Source organism: Drosophila mojavensis, unplaced genomic scaffold (genome assembly GCF_018153725.1).
Source record: "Drosophila mojavensis isolate 15081-1352.22 unplaced genomic scaffold, ASM1815372v1 contig_136, whole genome shotgun sequence".
In the NCBI taxonomy this organism is placed as follows: Eukaryota; Metazoa; Arthropoda; class Insecta; order Diptera; family Drosophilidae; genus Drosophila; species Drosophila mojavensis.
Genome location: NW_025318667.1, coordinates 22,044,062 through 22,069,736, shown reverse-complemented (window position 1 = coordinate 22,069,736; position 25,675 = coordinate 22,044,062). Strand labels below are relative to the sequence as shown.

At 43.0% G+C, this 25,675-nt stretch overlaps 4 protein-coding genes across 10 annotated transcripts in view; all 4 read right to left on the bottom strand.

The window, feature by feature from the left end:
• Positions 1 to 2,054: 2,054 nt before the first annotated feature.
• Positions 2,055 to 2,968, bottom strand: LOC6584462 (antigen 5 like allergen Cul n 1). Its single transcript, XM_002010081.4, has 2 exons — positions 2,819 to 2,968; positions 2,055 to 2,754 (listed from the first exon to the last, which is right to left on the bottom strand). The coding sequence occupies exons 1-2, from the start codon at positions 2,942 to 2,944 to the stop codon at positions 2,101 to 2,103; spliced, it is 780 nt and encodes a 259-aa protein (XP_002010117.2). The 5' UTR covers positions 2,945 to 2,968; the 3' UTR covers positions 2,055 to 2,100.
• Positions 2,969 to 4,266: 1,298 nt separating this feature from the next.
• LOC6584461 (antigen 5 like allergen Cul n 1) lies at positions 4,267 to 5,271 on the bottom strand. The gene is made up of 2 exons (XM_002010080.4): positions 5,108 to 5,271; positions 4,267 to 5,044 (listed from the first exon to the last, which is right to left on the bottom strand). The coding sequence occupies exons 1-2, from the start codon at positions 5,222 to 5,224 to the stop codon at positions 4,388 to 4,390; spliced, it is 774 nt and encodes a 257-aa protein (XP_002010116.1). The 5' UTR covers positions 5,225 to 5,271; the 3' UTR covers positions 4,267 to 4,387.
• A 174-nt stretch (positions 5,272 to 5,445) lies between these two features.
• LOC6584460 (antigen 5 like allergen Cul n 1) lies at positions 5,446 to 6,403 on the bottom strand. The gene is made up of 3 exons (XM_002010079.2): positions 6,278 to 6,403; positions 5,809 to 6,218; positions 5,446 to 5,733 (listed from the first exon to the last, which is right to left on the bottom strand). The coding sequence occupies exons 1-3, from the start codon at positions 6,401 to 6,403 to the stop codon at positions 5,499 to 5,501; spliced, it is 771 nt and encodes a 256-aa protein (XP_002010115.1). The 3' UTR covers positions 5,446 to 5,498.
• A 1,194-nt stretch (positions 6,404 to 7,597) lies between these two features.
• LOC6584459 (Ca(2+)/calmodulin-responsive adenylate cyclase) overlaps positions 7,598 to 25,675 on the bottom strand; it is a 44,078-nt gene continuing 26,000 nt past the window's right edge. Inside the window, exons 3-18 of one of the 7 annotated variants that reach the window (XM_032731967.2) lie at positions 22,739 to 23,000; positions 20,613 to 21,347; positions 20,134 to 20,261; positions 19,687 to 19,990; positions 19,290 to 19,541; positions 18,874 to 18,879; positions 17,568 to 17,762; positions 16,380 to 16,853; positions 16,117 to 16,307; positions 15,939 to 16,049; positions 15,603 to 15,843; positions 15,146 to 15,512; positions 13,895 to 15,075; positions 11,434 to 12,620; positions 10,188 to 10,885; positions 7,598 to 10,117 (exon numbers count right to left, since the gene is read on the bottom strand). In XM_032731967.2, coding sequence (XP_032587858.1) covers positions 9,693 to 10,117; positions 10,188 to 10,885; positions 11,434 to 12,620; positions 13,895 to 15,075; positions 15,146 to 15,512; positions 15,603 to 15,843; positions 15,939 to 16,049; positions 16,117 to 16,307; positions 16,380 to 16,853; positions 17,568 to 17,762; positions 18,874 to 18,879; positions 19,290 to 19,541; positions 19,687 to 19,990; positions 20,134 to 20,261; positions 20,613 to 21,347; positions 22,739 to 22,939 — 6,696 coding nt within the window. In that variant the 5' untranslated portion in view covers positions 22,940 to 23,000 and the 3' untranslated portion in view covers positions 7,598 to 9,692. Of the gene's footprint in view, positions 10,118 to 10,187; positions 10,886 to 11,433; positions 12,621 to 13,894; positions 15,076 to 15,145; positions 15,513 to 15,602; positions 15,844 to 15,938; positions 16,050 to 16,116; positions 16,308 to 16,379; positions 16,854 to 17,567; positions 17,763 to 18,873; positions 18,880 to 19,289; positions 19,542 to 19,686; positions 19,991 to 20,133; positions 20,262 to 20,612; positions 21,348 to 22,738; positions 23,001 to 25,675 lie in introns of those variants that run through there. The other 6 variants (XM_032731969.2, XM_032731968.2, XM_002010078.4 and 3 more) reach the window with 6 other exon arrangements.

Here is a 25,675-nt window from a genome sequence, read left to right as displayed (position 1 = left end):
GTACAACACTACAGAAATTTCATAACAATAACAACTTACAAAAACATCAACAAACAATAACAATTTTTAGGTAGATCACATTCAATTTCACTTGATACATTTAAAAAAAAATTTTTTTGTTATTTATTTATTTTTTGTTTTTATAGGAACCTCGCAGGGAGATCCGGTGGATGGCACTTCTTGAGTCTTCTTTTTCTGGCTGCTTTGTTAAGTCTTCTCGCCAAAGGGTTTGGGTGGCCTTCGAGTCTTGTAAGGTAGCTAGCAGCTACCTTTTGCATTACGTCTCCCACTTTGGGGACCCTGAGATCTTTTTCAACGTCCCTGGTACGCATGTACCAGGGAGCATTGCAAATTTACCGGAAGATTTTTGCTTGCGCAACTCTTATTTTATTTAAGTTTGATTTTGCCGCAATTCCATAGACTTGATGCGCTTATCTCCATATGGGGCTTAGTATTGATTTATAAATTGTCACTTTATTGTACAGTGACAATTTATTGGCCGGCTTAAGAAGCCATGACATCTTTGCGCTTTTGGTCATTACAGTCTTTTTGACCATCGTCGTGTGCATGTTAAATGTAAGCCTTCTGTCTAACACTACGCCCAGATATTATTGTACGGATTCAACGCTTAAATAAATAAAAATAAAAAAAATTAAATTTAAAAAAAAGTTTTCATTTCATGTTAGCCTAATAACTAAATAAAAAATATACAAAAATATAAGTTTTTATTCCTAAAATTCGCAATCTCTATGCAACAGCACTGTGAACCATTTAACTCGAGATCATTTCGAACTCTTGTGAGACGAACTCCTATCTATTATTTTTGCGTTTAATTTTTCTACTAATAAGTATGTGTAAGCTTGTTCAACATTATCAACACTTGTTTCCTCTACAACTCACCGTTACAGTAATCACAGTACATTAGGTTCCACTGAATGTAATACATTGCTCAAAAATTATATGTTAAAGTGAAGAAAAAGAGTATAACATACTGATATATATATATATTTTTTTTTTATTAGAATTCTTTTATTGCAGCATCTTGTCTTAGACTGTTTATGTGTGTCCTCGCTGCAGTACCCCAAATGGGGATAGCGTATGTAAGCGTAGGAACAACGATGGCATTATAAATTTTTATTTTGCTCCATAGCGATAGCTTGCTGGAGGGTCTCAGCATCCAATCCAGTTTTTTGATTTTCATCCTGGCTGTGTTAACTGCCTGCGTGATGTGCGCACTATAGGTCAGTTTTTATCTAGTGTTACACTGATATATTTAACTTTGCTGACCTTCGGTATTTGCACTCCCAGAGTTACACCAGGGCAGTCTCCTCTTCGCGCTGTAAAGCTTACGTGAGCTAACTTCTCTGCATTGATGGTTATGCACCACCGTTTTGCCCAGCACCCAAATGCGTCCAGGTACCTCTGGAGGCTTTCGCTAGCTTCTTGTGCAGATTGAGATCTCGACAGGATGTCAGTGTCATCTGCATACGTTGCTATCATACTGATATTTAAATTTATCAATTTAGGTAGGAGAAGGTTAATAGCACAGATTACTAGTGGGGAGTGCCTGACTTGTAAATACCCTGCATCTTAATAGGTTTATTTCGGAGAACATTATATCATTGAGTAAGTCATATATGTATAATGTAGTCGATATATGATACACTTATATTACCAATAATTAATCTGAGATACAAGGTCGTTAATCGAGTGAAAAGAAGCTCTGAGTGCTTCCTTATAAATATATAAAAATGAAGTAACTCTACCTAGAGAACAACGTACAAATGTGCTTAATCAACTAACAATTTTAAAAATATGTACTGCTTGTAAATTTCAAATATAGATACATTCTATATGCAGATATTCCCATTTTCTTATTCAACTTAAGAATAAATATATTTATAGCTAACCATATTCAAGTTAGGAATAAATATCATATCTATAGCCATTTAACCTTTTCAACTATACTATTAGCCTATATTATGTCTATCTAACTTCGAGACAAACTTTAGCAAATCTAATCAAGTTTCTAGCATTTCAAACTCTAGTAATCGTAAGTTATACCATTTATATTGACTTTTAGTGATTCATTCGCCTTGCTCAATATTTCAAATTGTTAACATCGTAGACTTCCTTGGTGCTGCACAGGAATTTATATTGGGGATGGACTCCAGTGGTGCACTTGCTGGCCGGTGCGGAGCAGGAGTTGTAGATCTTGACGTCAATTATATTCGTTGTGGCATAGTTGCAGGCCATGAGGAAGGCCTTGTAGGACTGGCCCTTGACCGAATAGGTGGAGACGGCGCAGCCAACGTGCGTATTGCGATCGGCGACCAAGACGGTGAAGTGGCCAATGGTGGGGCCTTTGTAGTTGGCTGGGAAGGAATCGATATGGGACTGCTTCGCATTGGAGACCTCGTTGTACCACATGTCCACGGCGCTGATGGCATTGGCGGTTGTGTTCAACGGATTGAAGTAGCCGATCCAAGCCAGATTCTGGCCAGCCCACTCGAAGCTGTCCGTCTTGCGGCAGGCGTCGTGACGCATCTCACAGCTTCTCACATTGAGGGAGGCCAAATAGGCCAGCTCGTCATCCCACTGCATGGTGGCCATGCGGCAGGCGGGACTCAGTTTGCTCTCCCCGCCGCCGGCAATGAAATTACGATACTCATTGTGCTTGTCCACGATCACGTTCCTCTCGGCAGCCGAGAGATTGACCAAAGCTCTGTCGCTGGGACAAGCCGAGCCCCAAGCCTGACGATAAAATTGTTATAAATAGAGCCACAAACATTCCATTACCATTCCCATTCACACTCACCCCATTGTTGTTGCAGCCAATGTTCTTGTTGTTGCCGCAGCTCTTCTTGCAATAGTCCGTGCCACAGGCGACGCCCAGCAGCAGAGCCACAACTGTTATCGCTAGGATATTCCGCATGTCTAGCATGAATCTCAACTGTTGGCGGCACTGGGAGGTCTCATTGCTTTTATGCTCATTGCGCGCTCTGAAGTTCTTTATCTCTATCTACACACATGCATACGCACACAGCCTCATACCATATAGCTGGCGTAACAATTGATCAAATATTTATCACAGCGTTGACTCAGCTCTCTGTTCTCGCCAAGATGTGTAAAGTCTAATTGCTAAATGGAACTCAGTACGGCGGACATACAATTAAAGACGTCATTAGCAGCCGCAGATAATGTACTCTGATAATTAAACAAATTCTCCACCCAGAAGAATGGAGCAGACGTATTATGAAGAAACTGCTAGATGCAGGGCGAGATGGCAAAGAAACGGTGTGGAGAGAGTACGGCGGACACGTGCCACCGTTACATTTGCTTGGCCAGCGCAAATGTTGACCATATCGAAACGCTTAACAAGCAGCAACACTAAGAAAAATTGAATGCAATAAAATTCCAATAAAACTTGTTGAGACACTCAAAGGTGAAGGAATCTGATTTTTATAGAATCTTAGGCTGATAAGCGATAAGCAATGCGATGCTACATATAAGCGATAACTATCGCAGCGATGCCATGACAGAGTGAAAGCTTATGCACTCCATAAAGCCATATAGGCTAAATGCAATGAACATATCCCTCTCTTTTGCATCTCAGCGGCAATCTCTCCTCTTATTGTTTAGCCACCACAGTTGCAGCAGTCTAGGACGACATTTCTTGGCTGCAGCTTTGAGGTGTGGCGCTTGTCCAAGATGATGATAATGATGATGAACAAGTAGGAAGGCTCCAGTCGAGACTGCTCGACTAGGAGATACCCTGAACCCTCTAAGCTGATACTATCTACTCATTCTGCACTTCTTTTATGCACATGCACATGCATTCACACGCACGTATAGCGTCTTTTAATGCTTAAATTTATTGTCATTATTTCGCATTTTTTTTTCGGCACGTCGTAATATCCGGTGATTGACTCAAAAATATGAAAAAAAAAATCATCGGGATAAGCGGATTGACATTAAAAGCGGAGACGTACTGAGCAGAGGCTCTTTCATATAAGTTTGTATGGGGACCAACCAACATCGAATTTTCGTCGACATAACCGGTTGAACGCTTTAAGCGGAGTCGTTATAACCGGATTCCACTGAATGAATGTATTTATCAGTGATCAGTATCCTTGCTTGTGTGCGTAGTAGCGACACAAATGCTGCTAAGACAAAAAGAGAGAGAGAGAGAGAGAGTGAGTGAGTGAGAGACGATCTGCAATGCCAAAAAAAATCAACAAATTTATTTTTTTTTTTTTTTTTTTTATTTATTTTTTTTTTTTTTTGCTCCTTCTGGTTAAAGCGTCCACCGGGTATAGAGACGTAAAATCGTCGGTCCCTTGAGTGTCGCTATAACCGGATTCCACTGAATTTAAAACTTATACATTTAACCAAATGAAATGTTGTTAACATCGTAGACTTCCTTGGGGCTGCATAAGAATTTATATTTGGGATTGACTCCAGTGGTGCACTTGGTTGCCGGTTTAGAGCAGGCGTCGTATACCTTGACACCATACAGGTTGTTTGTTGCATAGTTGCAAGCGATGAGGAAGATCTTGTAGAAGTTACCCGAAGACGAATAGGTGGAGGCGGCGCAGCCAACGTGCGTATTGCGATCGGCGGCCATGACGGTGACATGGCCAATAACAGGTCCATTGTATACGGCGGGGAAGGACGTGACGATGTCCCTGTTGACGTGGGGTAATTCGTTGTACCACATTTTAAAGCACACTGAAGCTTTGTCCGTTACATTCAGTACTCCGTTATAGCTGACCCAGGCCAAATTCTGGCCGGAGTACTGAAAGGCAGGCGTGTTGTGGCAGTTGTCGTGGGTCATTGTACAGGTCTTGACGTTAAGGGATGCCAGATAGGCTAGCTCATCGTCCCACTGCATGGTGGCCATCCGACAAGCCGCTGGCAGTCTATTGCCACTGCCGCCGGCAATGATGTTTCGGTATTCATTGTGATAACTCAAAATCACTTTCTTCTCGGCCGCCGAAAGGGAGACCAAAGCCCTGTCCTTCGGGCATGAGGCTTTCCAGTTCTGTAAGCAAAATGACAATATTGATAGACCCATAGGTAATTGCTATATGCGATTCACGCTCACCCCATTGTGATTGCAGCCAATGTGCTGGATTCCGGGGCAGTTGTACTTGCAATAGTTCGTTGCGGAGGCGACGCCCAGGCAAAGCCCAAAAATAATAGGTACAAAAATATTTAGCATTGCAATGAAACAGCCCAGCTGCAGGCAGATCGATGACTGATCGCTAACTTTGTTTCAACAGTGGCGAATGTGACGGATTAGTTAATGTGCGTGACGTGATTTATCACAGATTTAGTTCCATAGGCGATGGCAGCTCAACTCATCGACTGCTTCGCACTCTACTACATACATACAAACATGTAAGACATACAAAATTAAAAAAAATAAAAAAAACAAAATTCTTAATTGCATTGATTTGTGTTTTATTTTTTATTAGGGCTGTCAAAGACGCAGCTTATACGTTATAGACTTCTGCCACCTTGCAGAGACCCGCATAGTTGATATTCGTGCCCGTGGTGCAGCCAGATGCGGTTGCGCCACTCTCATAGACGGCTTCGCCAATCCAGTTGGTCGCGGCGTAGTTGCAGGCCAAGAGGAAGTTATTCCATATGCCATTTTTGTACCTGGCAGCTGCACAGCCCACGGCAATGTTGTAGTCCCGAGCCATGGCAGTGAAGTGACCAATAGCCCTGGAAAGAGTTCGAATACGAGATATACATGCAAATGAAATGGAATTGTGATTGTGTCAATTGGTGGGCACTTACGGTCCAGACCAGTTATTTGGATAGCTTCTGATAACATTCATGTTGGCATCCTTACGCTCATTCCACCACATTTTTATGGAGGAGGTCAACAGTTCCTGGATGGTGCGAGCTGCTCCATTGCCAGAGTAGCTTACCACAGCCAAGTTCTGGCCACTGGCCTTAAACTTGTTCGTGTTGTGGCAAGCGTCGTGCTTCATCTCGCACTGGCGCACATTGAAGGCGGCCAGCTTAGCCAGCTCGGGACTCCAGCGCATGGTGGCCATTCTTCTGGCTGGCTGGTATTTGGCCAGCTTGCCCAAGGCCAGATTGTTGCGCCTCACGTTGTGCAAACGCACCACATGTTTTCTCTGTGCCAGATTCAATTCGATGAGCTGGGGTGCCGGACTGGTCGGACACTTGGCAGCCCAGGCCTAGGAATGGGCTTATTAATTATCTGCCATCATGTCGACAGGACTCAAAATTGACCTACCCCATTGTTGTTACACGCAATGTGTTGACTACTTCCACACAGGCCGGCGGCACAGTAGTCTGTCTGTCCGAGGACCCCAGACGCGCCAGCGCTCACTAAAATAAAGGCTAGAACAATTCGAAGCATTGCAAAACAGATAACTGTCGATGTATCTCGGCTCCGGGCTTATATAAGCTGAAAAAGCCATTTATTGCCAAAAAAAAAAATTTGGCAAGGCATATATTATTTGCTATGTAAATAGTTATTAAAAAGTTAAGTCAACAAGCCAAATGTTTGTCCGGAACATACGTAAGAAAGACCTCCAACTGTGTCTACCACACATCTGGATTTCATCGATGGATGACATCAAACACAATGCGAAAACTATTTTGCCAAAAACCCCAAAACAGTTGAATTCAATAATTAATAATTACTTTACCAGAAACAAGTCCGAAATAAAAGCAAAAATGCTTGAGTCACTCCAAAAAGTCCTCCTTAGTCGTATGCCTATGATGTAAATTTGGTGTATACCAACGTGTAATTTATTAGATATCTATAAATCTAGAAGCTGACCAAAGCAATATGTATCTAAGGTATGTTTCCTATAACTAAGAATCTTTGGATAGAACGGAAAATTTTTGGACAATAAAGAGAAATAGTTTGTTAGATAGATTGTTAGATAGAAATAGATAGTTGATAGACTGCGGAGGTTTCTGTTAGCTAAATAGATATATGTAAAGGCAATCATAACTTAAACTGAAAGTGCATATAAAAGTTTAGATCTTTTTTTCTTTTATAATCATCGGATGGCTCCTTTTTATAGTCCTGCACACTGTTTATTAACATTATATCTTGACTCTTGTTATTATGTACGCAATATCTTGTTGTTTGCATCGCAAATAATAACAGAGCAAGCACCCTATCGAAATAAAAGCTAATCTAAATCGAAAACAGTTATTTTTTTTCTTAAATATCTTTTTGATCTGCGTTTAAATCGGCGCAAAGGTGTATATAATACGGAAGTATCTTAAGTAATCTAAATATTATACAAATATTACTGTTTCTCCAATTGCCATATGGCAATCAAAAATCTGGTGGGAAGAGTTAATGGGCCACAGATTTCGTTTTTAGATTTTAAGCAATCACAGAGGTTAGGGCCAATCAGAGCAGCAAAAAATTTAATGGATATACTTGAATCTAAGTGAAGCTCCGTACGTTCCTTACCAACAATTTTGGCAGCCTCTGCTCACATTGAAATAAAACCTCCCCGCTTAGCAATAAAAATACTTGAGATTTGTAACATATTTGATATGCTGGCATTTAGTTATATGTACTTGTAAGTTTTTATTATGGGTCTTTAATTGTTGCCGTACTCAGCTATAAGTAGTTTACTGTTTGTTTCTCTTCGCACATAGGATTCGTATATGCGTGTATATAATATTTAAAATTTATTTGTTCTTTATATATTTTCTTCTTTTTCTTTTTTTTTTTTTTTGAGTAGATTACATGGATATCATTAATCGGTACAGAAAAATAAATATCATGCATCCAGTGTTGCATCTCTTTTCTCTACTTTTTGTCTCTGTCTGTCTCTATTTCTCTCTTAGCTTATTGCATCTCTATGGTTCTGTATATATATATATATATATTAGGTATTTATTGTGTATATATTTTTGCGTAATTTCTCTTTGATTCTATATAATTTAGTGGTCTGCATAAGTTGATCTGTGGGCTGTTTTTTGTTTTTGTAGCTATTTGCTTCTCTAGGTTAAATTTTCATTTGTTGTTACATAATTACGTAATATGTATAATAATATTTGCGCTCACTGGCGTTGTCATAAATTGTACACACAAAATATGGGCTTTTTTTGTATTCTAATCTTTGTTTGTTTGTTGTTCTTTATTTATTTATTTTTTGTTTTGTTTTTTGTTTTTTATTTTTAATATCTGTTCTAGTTGTCTGTCAAAACAGCTATCAACAATATCTTTGAGTTTCCCATAGAAGCAGTGAGTTGAGTTACAATACATTCAAAGTTTATAGTTGAAAACATTTGATATACGGTTATATATGCTGTATATTGAGATAATATGCACTTATATACATAGCTACAGATTAAACAGATTTGATGGTTCTATAGCAAATGAGAAAAGCGTTGCATGAACGAAATTCGAGAATTGTGCAACAGCCAACAAAAAATTGACTTTAAGCCTTTTCGACTCTAAATACAAGTATATATTTATATATAAATATATTTATTTGTTTTTTTTGAAAAAAACTTCGCTTATACATATCAAATAATTATATTTTAAGTACGTATCGTATGCATGCTTGTGTGTGTGTGTGTGAGTATGTACAAAAAAGTGTGTGTGCGAGCCAGGCCTCAAAGTAGGCAACGCTTTAGCGAAGCAGCTAAAAGTAGACTGCGATAAATGGCACAAGACGCTTGGCGTTAGACATATCTAAACTAATACAGAGTCTGCAGAGTTTCAATAATATCGCTAAACTAATGGAACACACAATCAACATGCTGCTTGCAAAAGATCTTTCCTTTCCTCGAAGTGTGCAGGATTTATTTGGAAGTTGTCGTACGTCTCAAGATCAAAAATATATAGATATACATATATATTTCGCTTTATTTACAACTTGTCATGCGTTTGTTGTAGTTGTAACTATTCGATTATTAAATAATATAGGCATACAGGTAGTTAAACATATGTATATCAATTGATGCAGTATAATGTACTTATTTAGTGTAGCATAACAAATGAGCAAATTATATCTTATAGGGGCTAAGCGCACAAATGAAATATCCACAAATCGTTTTTAATAATAATTGTGATGATTTTGCCTATATACTGTGAAGCATATATAATATCCGTATAGATAAGTTTATAGAATTTCAATCGTAATTACTTTGACTTTGACTTTTACTTTTTGTGGGCTTTAACTGGAACGTTTAACTGGGCCAATTCACGTAATATAACCAATGACTATATTTATATATATATATATATTTGTTTTGTTTTTGTATATACTATGTATATAATACCTAAACATAGACCACGAGGGTTAAAAAAAAGTAAACATACAATCTTACATATATAAAGAGAGTGCCGTTAGTTATCATAAGTATAAGTAAGAAATGGAAAGCAACCAATGAGAACTTGTACGAACGCAAAGTATCTCGCTTCTGTTTTCCATCCTGTACAATACATGTATATATATATATATATATATATATATATATATATATATATATATATATATCTTTAAATAGTGTATATCCCTAGTAACTAACATGGTAGTTATAGTATTGTAAATTAATAGACACCATTTGCATATAGCATTAACAACGTTTTGAGTGTTCGCTTTCTGGTTTCCTCATTGTGTGCTCATTAATTTCATTCATCCTTTGCATCTTAAGTACAAATCCCTTTAACTTTGTTGCTGCTGCTCCGGCGACTGTACTGCAGCCTGTGTCACTGCAGCCACTGATGTTCCAGTTCCAGCTCCTGCTCCTCCTCCTGCTGCTGCTGTAGCGGCAGCTGCTGATGGCTGCTGTTGTTGTGCCGGCGATGGCGGTGGTCCAAACTTGCTAGTTATCTTGTGCGAGGCATTGACAATAGCCAGCTCATGCTTGGAATCCAAATCACAATCGTAAAGACCGCTGAGCGAGTCCAGGCTGAGCAGGCGCGAGCTGGCCCGACTCGACACCGAGGTGTCATCCACATCGGGCGCATTATACAGCGAGTTGACGTCCGACAGAGCGCCCTCGGCATCGGTCAGGCCTGCCTCGTTCAACAGCGAAATATTCTCCAGGCCAGGCTCATCCGTTATATAGCCTGTTGACTCCGCGCCACCTGAGATGGAGAGAGAGAGAGAGGAGAATAGTTAAGCACTGCTACCAAGGATCTTCGTTCAACTTGTTACCTGTGGCCTCTTCGCGACAATCATCGTCCGACCATTCCGACTGGCTCTCAAGTGGATTGGAGTCCATGGACTGGTGGTTATGATGCGCCGCACCATATTTCAACTCATCGTTTATCACATTCTGCTCCGAGCGCAGGCTGCCATTGGTCAGCGGCGCTGTCTCCCCACTTAGCTGTTCCTGTTCCAGCTCTTCCTGTTGCTGCTGCTCCAGTTCGTTGTTGTGCGCCTGCTGCTGTTGCTGCTGCTGCTTGTCGTTCTTTAACTTATTGTGCTCGCTCTGCAACAGGCGCTTCTGTCGCACATCACGCCCAACCTCATCATCCTCGAACTCCTCATCAGCCAGGTTGTCCTCCGTATCATCGCGTTCCTCCTGCTCCACATGATTGGAGCGCTGCTGTTGCTGTCGCTGCTGATGGTGGTGATGGTGATGGTGATGCCGTTGTCGCTGCGATTGTTGCTGCTGCTGCTGCTGCATCGAGCCATCCAGCCGGTCGAGACTCTCGTAGCTGTTCTGTAGTTCCTTGGAGCGCGGGCGCTGTCGGTACGATCTCTGTTGCTGTTGTTGCTGCTGCTGGTGCTGCTGGTGCTGCTGTTGCTGCAGCTGCTCCTTGGCCGCATGCAGCTCGAGCATGGCCAGCGCTTGCATCTGACTGCGAGTCTCGTGCAATATCTCGCAGGATTCCGTGTCCGAGGTTTGCCTGCAAAATGGTAAAACTTATTAATTTCTGGCTTTTTAAGTCCAGTTAATTTCCTTACAAATTTCTTTGCTGTAAGCAAAAGGTTACAAAATTAAACCCATTTCATAATCATAATTCCAAGCATTATCATCTAGCTGAATTGAGTTCTTAACTAACATCATACGAGTACTTTTAGGATTAGAAGTAGATAGAAAGGAATCAATGCGTTTGCTGCTTGTGGGAGCTGTGGATTCATTCGTGTATCCTGGAACAAAGTCAAGTATTGTCTTGCGCCTCATATGTGTTTGTGTGTGTGTGTGTGCGTATCTGTAGTTTGATCGATTCCACAAACCCAACGATGGATATTTCGCCTCATAGACAGGAGTATAACTAAATATTGTGTTTAGAGCTTGAGAGCAAGCATGGGCTATGGACAATGGGCAATGGGCAATGGGGATGAGAGTGGCTGCTGCTTGGTATTAGAAACATATGGCGAAACGGAGGGCAGTTGCATGGGCCAATGGGTTATAGGTTAGGCTGGCATGTTTTGCTGCTATGGCTTTACTCACATTTGACTGGACTCGGAGGGGTTCTTGTGGCGCGTTATTTCCTTGATGGCCTCAAGGCCGACGGGATGCTTCGAAATCATGAAGCTGCTGCTCATGGGCAGCTTGCCGTTCGCCTGCATCGCCATGGCGATCAGTTCCTGATCCTGTTGCAGCTCCTTGTGGTAGTTGTTGTTGCCGCTATTCGAGTTGCTGCCACCGCTGAGATTCCCATTGCTGCTCGATCCGCCTTCGGTCATTCCCTGGCCCTGGCTCTGGCCCTGCGCATGCCCATTGATGGAGCTCAGCTTACTGTTGCTCGCCGAGTAGCTCAGATCGCCAGTGGGGCGACCACTGCAATTGCTGGTGGTTTGATCGGTATTGATCGTTGCCGCCGTCGAGGCCGAGACTGCGGCCAGGCAACGCGCTCGCGTCGATTCGTTGAGCAGTCTTTGCAGTTCCCTCTCAAAGGGCGACTTGGTGGCTGTCGCTGCAGCATTGCCCGCTGCACCCGCAGCAGACAGCGACACCGCCGCGCCCATGCCCACGCCCGCCTTCTTCTGGTAGTCAAAGCTGTTGCAGCTGTCGCCTTTGGGCTGCGTGTTGCTCGTCGTGTTGCTGGTGGTCAGCTGGCCCTGGCTTTCGGTCGTCAAGCTGAGCTCGAAGTCGCGCAGCTGCGTCATGTCCACAACGGGCGATGTGGGATCCACTTGTATATCGCAGGGATAGAGCCATTGCAGCGGATTGACGCGGCCCACATTGTAGCCGATGCCCAATCCGATGCCGTTGCGCTGCAGATGGCCGCCATTGATGCGCGGCGAGTCCTCGTCGCCCTCGCCCTCACCCTCGGTGGTCTTCGAGTAGCTCTCATCCGAGCTGCTCATCGAGGGCGAGTGCGGCCGTGAGCTGAGATCATCGGTCGATGACATCTCGCGACTCTCCTCCATATCGTTTGGCAGCTTGGGCAGCGGCTTCAAGTAGCTTCTCAATGCCGGCTTCGGTGGCAGCTGCGGCAGCGGTGGTTGCTGCGAATAGAGCGCATATTGGCGATCCGACTGTTGTTGTTGCTGCAGTTGCTGTTGCTGCTGTAGTTGGTGTTGTTGTTGCTGCTGCTGCTGCTGCTGCTGTTGCTGCTGCTGCATTGACAACACGGAGTTGGGACAGGTGTAACGTGGTGGCTCGTACTTTGGCGCATGCTGCATGGGCATGATCTAGGTGTTAGTCGTGAGTGTGGGCGTGGTGCGATAGCATGCAAAAAGTGGAACAGAGTTAGAGACACACAAATATTCAGAAACTTATATATATAGATATATGTATATATAAAACAGATATAGAAACTATCAATTATGGGTCAGCATCCACAAGCGTCGGCAATAGAGTTTCCATAATAATGAATGGGTTTTCTTTGCGCATGTGTGTGTGTGTATGTGTGTGGGTGGCGGATTTGAGAGAAAACTTATTTCTTATAGATCTACCGAGAACATGTTACCATAGAGAGCATATTGTATATGATAATACTATTCATATTGACTCCTTACTGGGTTTGCTAATCTTATAACACTATTTAAATGCTCACATAGAATTTATTTACAAAAAAAAAAAAAAAAAAAAAAAAAAACAATCAACATACTCATTTCACTTCCATGAATGAGTATAAATAGGCTCTTTAATATTTCACATTTCAGGATACTTTGTTTCCCAGAAAACTGTTTAGAATTTTACTAAACTCTGTTGTCCAGTAATTGATGTATATATATATATGTATATATAAATAAACTTAACTCCTGCCAGGGTTTGACATCTAATAGAAAATTTAAATGCTTTAAAGGTAATTGAATTTCTATATATATACATGATAATAAGCTGGAAATATATAGTTTCTTACAAAACATTTACATAGATTTTCTATCATATTCTAACAATAAACAAAATTTAGATTTTCAACAGAATTTTTATCTTAATCATCATCATATAAGCTCCGAACATTTATTTTCTAACTAAAAAATTTTAATTTAAAAAGTAAATATGGAACGTTATAAACAGTTGACATGCTTATAAACGATATATGTATGTACATTTAATATCAAAATATTCTCATTATTTTAAGCCCTGGATATTTAATTTGTAAAACATTTTCTGTACTCTTTAAATTAAAATTTTCCTAACCCGTTTTAAGATAAAAGAGCAAACTTTTTACTCTGCATAACACACACTCATTCACTGTCTCCCCCTCTCTCTCTCGCTCTCACACACACACACCCAGACACATGTCGCTTGAACAGGTAAAATATACCGTCACTTTATGCATGCTTTGGTATTAGTTACAAATGGGTGGTTTGGACAGTGGATTGGCTGGTCGGCTGACTGGCTGGTTGGCTGGTTGGCTGGCGGATTGGCACATTAGACAACGGCTGGGAATGGGAGCGAGCCTCATTCAGAGTAGTATCTCTTTGCTCCAGATCATGAGGTCAACGTCTTCACTCACCTTGGCTACCGGCGCGACGCTGCTGGCATGCAATAGCGGCTCGCTCTCCCGGCAGTGGCCATAGCCCAGGCTGGAGGACGATGGCTGAAGCTGATTCATATGCTGATGCTGGTGATACAGATGATGCAGTGGGTGATGCTGGCCATGCTGGTTAAAGGGCAGCGCCGGCGGCGGCGCATAGCTGCGCAGCTGTTCGCGCCGCGGCACCATAAAGCAATCACCGCCCAGCACACCGACCACAGCAGCGCCATCAAGACTATTGGCATGTTGTGGCCGCTGCGCGGGCGGCAATTGCTCCAGCTGCTGTTGCTGCTGCTGATGCTGCTGCAGCTGTTGATGCCTGCCACCGGTATTCGGATTCTCAATTATATTGAATTCGCGCAACATTACCGAAGGAATGGACTGGTTCTGGAGCTGGTGCTGGATCTGGTGCTGGTGCTGGATCTGGAGCTGGTGCTGGAGTTGGAGCTGTTGTTGCTGCTGCTGTTGCTGTTGCTGTTGCACTGCAACAGTGAGTGTTGCTGGCGCCATATTTGTGGTCACATAGTGCATCTCGCCATTGTGTCCATTCTCCCGGATATTGGGCAATCCCCCATTGGTCATGAAATTGGGCTGCTTCTGCAGCTTGCTGTTGAGCCGCTGCTGCTGCTGCTGATGCAGATGGTGGTGCTGTGTGGGTGGTGCGGGCAGCGGCTGTTGGTGCTGATGCTGCAGCAGCAGCTGCTGCTCCTCGCCGCCACACACATTATACAGATGGCCATTATCCTTCTTGCTGTAGGTGTCCGTATTGAGGCGATTCTCCTGGAACTGTGAGGCCTTCTGATAGTACTCGGCTGGGTGCAGGCCGCCGCCAGCATGTGACACCGACTGCGTATCATTCGCCGCCGACGTCCGGTTGCTGATCATAGCGTTGCGCACCTCGCCATTGAGCGCATTGCTGCTGCTGTCGCAGAGGAAATAGGTGACCATGTCGCCCTTGCCCTTCACCTTGATGGTGCCGCGACAGCGGAACTCAAAGTGCGAGCCAACCAAGCTGTCCACCACCTCCTGGGTGACCTGCGAGTAACCGGGCACCCCGGTCGAGTCCATGCGACTCGCCACATTTACCGTGTTGCCCCAGATATCGTACTGCGGCTTCCGGGCTCCAATCACGCCCGCCACAACGGGACCAATATTGATGCCTGTGCGGGAATGGGAATACGATTAGGGAGAGAGGTCTACTAGAGATGGTACTGGTGTTGGAATACCCACCCACGCGCAGCATAAAGTTATTGTAGGAGTGACTATTGATCTCCTGCAGGGAGAGCCGCATCGCCTTGACGTATTCGACCAGCGCCGTCATGTGACGCCGCACCGAGTTGGGATCGTTGGGCTGAATCTTGTACTCGGGTATGAGGCCAACCACAGCCATGTAGGTGCTGCCCACGGTCTTGATCTTGTCAATGCCCCGAAAGCGATCCTCCTTGAGCAGCTCATCAAAGTCCGCAATTATCTCGTTGAGCAGGCGCAAACACTCCAGCCCCTGATCCGAGCCATCCATCTCAGTATAGAACTCATTGAAGTTCGGCACACTGGCGAATATGACGCCCACCTTGGCGTAGCTCTGATGATAGAGCTCCTAAAATAAAGCAATCGACGATTTGTGTGTCAACGGGTCAGTCAGCGGGGTCTGCGCAGAGCGTAGGGGGCGCTCTCTCAATTCTCTTACCATGTTATTACGAAATTGCGCATCGAGAAAATGTGCAGCCACATGAGCGGGCAGCAAATTGTGCAAAATGCGCTTATTCGACTCCTGCAGCACATCCATTTCCTTCTTCTCCTGCGAGGCCTGCAGCTGCCAGAGGAAGTCCAGCCGGGCGGTGCCCTCCACCAGCCGTCCGTGCACCAATATCGCAATCATAAAGATGACAATGCGCGCCAATGAGATCAAATGAAGCGGAATAGATGCTCTAAAATGATAGATTTAGATATATATACATATAAGAATCGATTGTATATATATGTATATATTTATGGGTCAATCGGATAACCCTTGAACACCTACTTGACACGACTGTCGTAGCAATCAAAGATGTTCTGATGCGACAGCTCAATGAACAGGCCATAGATGGTGCCCATGCCCAGCACGAGCAGCGACTTGAATATAATCGGCAATCTACAAGGAGCAAGGTCAGATTGTTTCGAAGAACTCTGAGGCAGTCCCAGACGGCAGCTAGACTCACCTGAGAAACACGGATACGGAGAGAAAAGCAAAAGCCGCCGATAGTGAGACGTACTGCGGCAAGGAGCACTTGCGATGGGAGTCGTTCTGTTTGCTAATCAGCGGTGACATATCAAGTCCTTGCGAGTCCAGGGGCTGGACGTCCACATAGGTTCCATTATCCCAGCAGGGATGATCCGACACGCAGGTGAACTGCAGGTAAACAGATTACAAGAGCGGCTCACTTAATATCTCATCATTGGTTTCAGCTCGTTCCGCACTTACCACATTCACCTGGCCCACGGAATAGATGAGTATAATCGTGAATATTGTGATGGCCATTCGCAGCGAGAAGCTCTCGGATATGTCCCAGATGATCCACTTTAGGCGAACGGCCAGCAGGAGCATCAGTATGGCGCTGACCCAAATGAAGGCCGTGAGGAACAACAGCAGCAGGATGAGGGTGCGGGGTAATGCGGTCACCTGCAAGGCGGCGCCCAGTATTAGCAACAGCAGCGAGCAGCCCATGGCCGTGGTGAAGCCCAGATCGAAGTCCTTGTGATATTCGCGCTCCTTGTCGCTCTGCCGGAAGCGCAACGTCAATCGATCCACATGCTCCGACTTATCACAGTCCACGGAGCGGGCATTTATGGCCTGGGAGAGGAAGCGATTCACCCGATTCGTCGGCTGATGATGGGCGGCCACCGAGTGACGTTTGCGGAACGGTCGCTTGAACTTGTCCGCGACTTTCGACTGTGACTGTAGGGGAATAATGCAGGTAAGACAAAATGGGTTCAGTTAGTGCTAATTGCTGTTCTCGGTTGGCTCTGGGCTGGTAACTGGTAACTGGTAGCTGGTAACTGGTAGCTGGTGGCTGGAGTGCTGGCTTGTTGGCTAGATCGAAGAGATCTGGTACAGTACCGAGTACAAGATGTTGTACACACTAAATGGGTCTAGGGCATGCAGTCGAGAGCAGAGCTGTGTAGCGGCATGCTGTGTGAGATTTGACGAAACTACCGCGACTGGGCGAAACATGACGAAACATGAGTGCGTCACGACTGGACATGCGGTAAATGTGTGTGAATGGAGGCCAATCGCAGATTTGAATTGATGTGAACGACTTAACGATGCTTGGCGAGACTTAACGAAACTTATCATGAACGAACGCTTAACGCATACATACATATGTAGAAAGCCCGCCCCAAGAGAGAGACTAGAAAGCAATAACACTTACTACATAAAAGATTAAAAAAAAAAAAAAAACAACTAAATATTAAAGTTAAAGTTAATTGCAATGATAGAAATAAAAACTTAACGAATCGTACACTAATGAGTTAGCAAAACGGCACGTAACGCTTGAACATGAACGAACGTGTACAGTACAAGACACAGACAGCACAATAGTTAACGAAACACAAAACTGAACGAATGTGAACGAAAATTAAACATTTGTTTGCTTGCTGCTCTGCTCACTTTATTGTTCTTGTGATTGTGCCTATGTATGCGACTAATCGTACTCGCTGTTGAATTGGGACTTGTGCCTACGGTCACTTGAACACTGCCCGCCCCGCCGCCGCCGTCGCCGCTGCCGCCGCTGCCGACGACGCTGCCATAGCCGATGCCGTGCGGTGGCGGGGTAGCATGCAAGATTTTCTGTAGACGTATTACCTAGATCAGAGAAGTATACACAGTATTTCATATTGTATATATATATATATAGTTTTATGTATATATATCTATGAATATATATAGTATGTAAGCGTATGTATATTTACTTATGTATTTAGAAGAGGACAAAAAAAAACAGATAAATTAAAATGATTGTATCAAATAAACGAGAAATCGAATAACGGCAACGATAACGATAACGATAGTTAAAAGTGATATAGGATTAAGTTAAATATAAATATAGATCAAGTTTGAGATAGAGAAAGAGAGATCAAGGGTATAATTAGCTTAAAATAAAGGCCAAATGAAACGGGACAAAACAAACTTAACGAACGCGCAACTAAACTGTAAACCAGAAATCGGAAATCGGGAGCTTCAACTGAAACTTTGATAGCAGATAGCAAAAGATAAGTTTAGAGTGTCAGTTTAGCGTTTAAGTGTTGTTATGCATACTAATTTTGATGCTATATGTATATCGTTTAATTTGTTGCAATTATTATTCAAATCATTTCGGTTTTAGTGTGCCTAAAGCTTTTGGTTTAATGTACTTAACTGATCTTCATTGTTCGATTGTGTCACGTGTGCCCTGTGTGCGTGTGTGTGTGTGTGTGTGGGTGTGCTTGTGTGTGTATTTAATCGTTTGCTGTTAGTGGGTATTACCAATAAGTCCAATAAGTACAATTCACTTCTGCTACTCTTTACACACAAAGTACGCACAACATCAACACAAACACAATAGACGAAGGTTTTCATTTTTATTTATACACGATAATTATTAAATTTTTTTTTTTTTTTTTTTTTTAGATATATAGTTTTTGGCCAGTAGAATACAGATGTTAGTAGATACAACAGTACGGATAACAAATCACAAATTACGAAATTACGAATCAAAAGATAATATTTACTGATGAACCAACTGTTCTACGCATAAGAAAAAAAAATGAAGACTTTGATTTTTATAAATAATGCAAAATATTGCATCTACGAAACAAAAGAGCCCACATAATATTTAAAAACAAAAAAACTGGGAAACAATAATCGTTGGGACAGAGTTTTTGGGCTGGGAATTTGGGTACATTTCATACTATACTTATAAGTAAGGCAAACTTACCGCATCCTGAAAGTAAACGAAAAGAAAGGAATCAACGAAAGAAATCATAAAGAATTGTCGCAGTTTACATCAAGCCGACGGCAGTCTATTGAGATTCGAGTGTATCCATGGGATACGATTCGAGAAACCGATAAAAGCGACAAAATGCGAACGTAACTGACCCACACAATTAAGCTCCGCATAGAACCAAAGACTGTATATACATATAAGTATGAGTATATATATATATTTCTGTATATATATAATAAGTATATACGGACATGCACATAACTGAGCTACGACTACGGAGCTACTACAGCGAGTCTGTAAACTCTAGAAACACTGGACTACGGCCTTTCAACTATAGACTATAGACTATATATATACTGTATAATAATGATGGGGGAGACTATTAATAGTGGGCATTGAGCACTTACCTTGCGCGAACCCTTCTCCGACACCTGGACACTGGCAGCGGTCGCATCGGTGCTACTGCCACGTGCCGCGCCGCCGCCCAGGGCGGCAGCCGCCGATGGGAACGAACCGGTGGCAATGTTGGAGAACGGCACCGGCTCCGAGAACTTGATGGTGTGCAGCAGCTGCATGACCACGTTCGAGACGTTTCTAAATGATAGCTTGCGCCGACTACCGATCGCCGAGCGTACACCAAGCGTGTTTAGCATTAGGGGCTGCAGCATAGACACCAATACACATACACGGCGCGCGTGAAAGAGAGAGATAGAGAGAGAGAGAGAGAGAGAGAGAGATGGACATGAGAACGAACGCTACAAAGCGACTGCATCTAATTGGGCTGGCTAAGCTCACTCGACTCACCTTGCGTCGGTGCGGCGGCGGCACAATGAAGAACGTATCCACGCCGTGATCCCGCAGATACGATGAGCGCTCATCGCCATGACCCGCCTCCACCTCGTACTCGCCCGACAGCGAGTCGAGGGTGGCGCGCGTCACATGCACTCGGCCCGGCTCGCCGCCGGACTCCATGTGATTGGCCAGCGTGACATCATTGGACCACACATCGAACTGCCACTTGCGCAGCCCCAGGACGCCGCAGAGCACACGGCCCGTGTGGATGCCCACGCGCATGTTCAGGATGACATCGGTAGCCTCTACGACGGTGCTGTATAGTAGCAAGGAAATTAATTAAAGACTGGACTCCAAGAAAGTGGAATAAAATTCAATTTGCATTGATTATGGGAGATCATGATCCGAGATCAACAATTCACTCTCTCAGCATTCATGTGAAAGCTGAGATATACTCACGCAATGGCATCGATCATATCGAGTCCCATTTCCACGGCGCATTTGGCATGATCCTTGCGAGGCTCCGGCAGGCCGGAGACACAGTAATAGCAATCGCCCAATATTTTGATGCGCAAGCAGTGGTTATCCTATAAGGATGAGAAGGAGATAGAGAGAGAAAGGGATATATTTACGATCTACTTATTTATATATATATATATTTTTTTTTCTTTTAATTTAAAAATAAAATGGGGTTTGTTGAAACTCAAAAAATATATGTATATATATCCTGTTTTTTTTTTTTTTTTTTTTTTTAATTTAAAAAAATTTTTCTCTTAAAAAATTGTTTCTAAACTATAAGAGAGAAAGAAAGAGAGAAGTTTGACCTCCTTTTTTTTTAATTAGGAAAAACTTTTGTAGCAGTCTTTTCTCTTTCTCCATCTTTTATTTTTTAATAAAAAAAATCGATGCTTGATTTAAGGAATTGTTGTGCAACTCACATGCGCCAGCTGATCGAAACGACCGAAGAGCTCGTTGAGCAGCCGCACCAGCTCCTGGGCGCTGCACTGAGAGGAGAGCACAGTGAAGCCGACTATGTCCGCAAAGAGAATGCTCACGTTCTCGTGCTTCTGTATGTAGATGCGATGGAATTGGCCCGCCACTGGCGACAGAATGTCGTTCTTCATCTGCATGGCCACGTGCTGGGGCAGCACCGAGAGCAGCAGTCGTTCCAGTTTCTCATTTTCGTCCTGAATCTCCAGACGTGCCGCGATGCAGTTGCGCGTGTCGAGGAACGCCCGGCGCTGGGCGCGCTCCATCATGATGTTGACCACGAGGCCAGCCACGTTCACGCCAATAAAGATGACAATGTTGGCAATCAGCTGAGTATACTCCAGGCCTCGCAACGCGCCCGTAAATATCATGTAGACCGTGATACTGATGTGCACCGATGGCAGCGAAATGCCAAAGGCGACTGCCTCCCAGATCTGCAGCGGCATCATGGCATACGCCAGAAAGACGACAAACACTATCTGCCAGACGCCCTCGGCCATCACCTCCCTGGTGTCCACTGGAAAGGCGCGGCCCACCGTCGGCATCGAGACTATGCAAATGCTGGCCGTGAACAGCAGGATGCCATAGCACAGCGTGGGCAAGTGGTGATCCTTGATCACCGAGCATTGCAGCAGCACCAGCACAACGGCGAAGAGCACACACAAAATCGAGTTGAAGATGTTCTGAAATAAAATTTAATAGAAAATTTAATGAAATTCGTCAATCATTGACTGTATTATATTATATAGTGAGTATTCAGTAATTACAGGTAGTAAGAGCAACTTTTGAACGTGGAATCGTCAGAGCGCGATTGCCGCTCTCCCTATGCTCGTTTACTCTGTGTGAGCTTTCCCTGTGCTCGCCCACCCAGTCCTCGCTTCTCCCTGTGCTCGTTCACCTAGTCCTCGCTTCTCCCTATGCTAATTCATTCTATACGAGCCTGTGCTTGCTTTTATTATGCTCGTTCACCCTGTTCTCGTTCGCCTTGTGCTAGCTCAGTATGCTCTCGGTCACCCTGTGTTCGCGCAACTTTCACTAGCTCACCCTGTGCTTGCTTCAACTGTACTTACTCCCACAGCGCTTCCTATGCTCGCTCTCTCTACGGTGTGTTCAGTCCTCCGGTCTTGCTCACCCTGTACTTCACTTCAGTTGTGCTCACTCACCATGAGCTCGATCGCCCTGTGTTCACTCAAATTTCTCTAGTTCACCCTGGGCTTGCTTTTACTGTACTCTCTCTAAGCCTCGCTTTTACTGTGCTCACCCTGTAGGCGCTTACCCTGCACTCACTTTCGCTTTACTTACTCTCGTTATGCTCGCTCACCCTATGCTACAGCTCAGCATTTTTAAATTGGAACAAAAATCGAGCAGTTGAGCAGAACGTGGCAACTTGGATAATTCGAGCCCTACACAGGACAAGTATGAATCACTAAGAAGCGAACACACTTCTTGAACTAGCCTATTAAATTTACGAGATAAAAATGTCCTAAATACGATCTCAAATTTTAATCGAAATAAATTGTTTACTAAATGCTTCATATATTATATATTATTTATAATTTTTCAATCGATTTACCAATACCGCTTTAAAGTCGCCAGAAAATCCCATTTATTTATCCGATAATAAAGTTCTGTTCTCTTTAGCTCCTACATACAATATATTCTCAAACATTAATCGAAATATAATTGTATGATTTTATATTGAATATTCTATGTAACTTATAGAATAATACTATCTAATTTGTCTTCAATTCATAGCCTTAGCTTAACTCTCATAATATTTGAGGTAGTTTTGCATAAACTGAAAAACATAATTAGACCATTTCGACTACTATGAATTCTATAAATAGTGTAAGTAGATTATAAGTACTTATAGCAAACAAATCCTTCAGAGCTATCTCTGTTCATATCAACTACACTGGAAATCCCCTTTGATACTTTAAGCCAATTAAACTTGCACTCAACTTGCTACTATTTATAGTTGGTAAAAGCAAAGAACCCAACTAGAGGGCTCAACAATCCGGAACTAGTTAATGCAAACGAAAAGTTTTGCATGAACAGGGCGCAGAGTACTCACATGAAAGGTGGCCGCATTGTTGAAGGCCAGGGACAGGGCGGCCATCACACCGCAGAGGACCAGGACCAGTGCGACGACGCCCAGCACGGAGAAGCGCTGCAGCTTGAGGGTGTAGCGCTGATAGAGGCATTCCAGTTCATCGTTCTCGAAGCGCAGCGTGTTGAGCGGGCGGCCGCGCGTCGCCTTGACGGCATGATCCATGCGGCTGCCGTCGCCGCCGCCGCCGAGCGGCTGCTCTCCAACGGTCTGCCAAGTTCAAGGGCTGCAATTGAACGTAAACAAGAAATTTGTTGCGTGAATTCGTTTATTTGCATTGATTTTAAACACCATCAGCCCCTCGCTCCCTCTCCCCACCTCTTTCTCTTTCTCTCACTCTCTCTCTCTCTCTCTCTCTGATTCTTTTAATTGCTGCGCTTCGACCTTGAAATGTTGCACGTTCGTTCGCTGGGTGAAATGTTTTGGCATTTTCCGTGGCACGCAATCACTGGGTAGGAAAATGTGCCGCCTGCTAGCCGGCACCCACCCGCCCGCTGTCGCACCACTTAAAATAACATTTTCATTTCAAAAACCCTTCGCCAGTCGCCCCCCGCTAACTTCACGCCAGCTGAAAATAACCGCTAAAAATAAGCAGCTCAGCAGCTCTGTGGCTGCTTTCTGGCGTGAAATCAATCAATGTTCATGTCCGTTCGGTCAGCTTTTCTCATTTCTCGTTTTCGTTTCGTATATATAAGTATATTCTTTTATACACATATACATATATGTATATTTGCGTGCCACGCCCACGCCCATGACACAAGCGCCCAGGCGGGCCACATACTTATGCCCGCTGCTGCGGCGACAGAAGATAAATGATGATTTGTATGCGGCAATCCGTTAAATTCATTAAAATATTATGCACAAATTCATTTAGCGAATGCTCAAAAGTACTCGCACATAAAGTATCCGACAAGTCAGCGTAAACAGCATGGAATACCAGAGATGTGCACAGAAATAGACGAGAGCAGCAAGCTCGACTAGAAGATACCCAATGGAGAAGTAATTGAAGGTGAGGCGTTAAGCAAATATTGCAGTTGAATTAACTGGATAAAAATATTGTATTTGAGCTTCTCTGTGAAAGAGAAGATCTTGTCTGAGTGCGCTGGCAGGCAGTGCTCGACTAGAAGATACCCATTGCAGAACTAACTGGTAGTGATATTTTAGCAAATATTGCAGCTGAGCTAACTGGGCAAATATATTGCATTTAAGCTTGCATATGAAAGAGAAGATCTTAGAAGAGTGCGCTAATAGGAATTGCTCGACTAAGAGATACCCATTGGAGAAGTAATTGAAGGCGAGGCGTTAAGCAAATATTGCAGTTGAATTAAAAGGAAAAAAATATTGTATTCGCTTGCATATGAAAGAGAAGATTTTGTAAGAGTGAGCTAATTAGGAGTGCTCGACTGGAAGATACCCATTGCAGAACTGACTGGTAATGATATGTTAGCAAACATTCAAGTTGAACTAACTAGCCAAATATACTATATTTTATGAAAGAGAAGATCTTGTAAGAATCCGCTGACAGGCAGTGCTTGACAAGAAGATAGCCATTGCGGAACTAACTGAAGGCAGTTGGCAAATATTAGAACCATTGGAGTTTGCATAAGGGTAATAAGAGCATATAAAAGTATGCTCGACATGAAGATACCCTGACTCAGCTATTTCAAATGTAAAACAGAGAAAAATCAACCATTTTTGCAATCTGTGTATTCATTACGTAAAAATCCAAACTCAATGTGCTATATAAGGCCTTTGGGATTGTCAAGTTCTGGTTCAAATACTACCTCAAATATCAATATTTAACTATATGTATAGATAGTTAAGTAATCAACTGGAATATGGGTACAACAAAAAGAAAACATATATTAAAATTAATATTCTATGGCTTTGCCATGTACTCGTATACTCGCAACAAACAAATGAATCGACAGATAGGCAAACAGACAATTTTAGTATGTACAGTATATACTACTTACAGCCACGCCTCCTTCTGCCTGTTACACACAATCGCACAAGATAATTATACACCTTATACACATTCACAACGAGCTCAGGGCATGCAAAGAGATCACAAGAGATGCACAAAGTAATTCAAGCAACCGAGAGATCAGGGCTCAAATTCCAGCAAGAAGCAATACGATGATAATTATTATGCATTATATGTACTTGCATAATAACCACACCGATTACTTTGCCAATACCAAAATTCGTATTTAGTCTTTTAATACTTCATAATCTCTTTGATGCGTTTCGCTGACAATTAACGGAATCTAATTGTACAGTTGAAATGAGTTCATTGACGACAGCAATGAAATGAACTGAAGCACCTCGGCAATTTATTAGACACATAAATATGCGGGTTAATATTAATAATAAACAATGAAAATATTTCACAAAACCACACGAATTTCATTTGACGCAAATTTATAAAATGCGGTGTGAAATATTTACAATTGCATAACTCAAAAAAAAAAATAATAAAATAAAATAAATAGAATAAATAAAATACATTTTGAAACAAGTCGGGCACTTGCCGTGCCGCAAATAGAATTATTGGACAAGCCCACACGCACAAGCACACACGCACACACACACACACACACATACATCCGCAAGCATTATAGAATGGGTAGAAAAGTTTTGGATTTGCTTTGGAGGCGGTTTGCTGCTTGGTTCAGGGGAAGGCGAGCCACAAAATATAACAAAAACAAATAAACATTAAGTATGTGAATATGTGAATATAAATTAAAAATATTCACGTCCTAAAATCATAATCATAAATGCCGAGAAATTGCAAAATGCGCGCACATCGAAATTATTAAAGCTGCCAAATAGGTAAGAAATCGTCGAGCGAGCGGAAAAGATAGACAACAAACAAACGCAAACGCCACGAGCAAATAG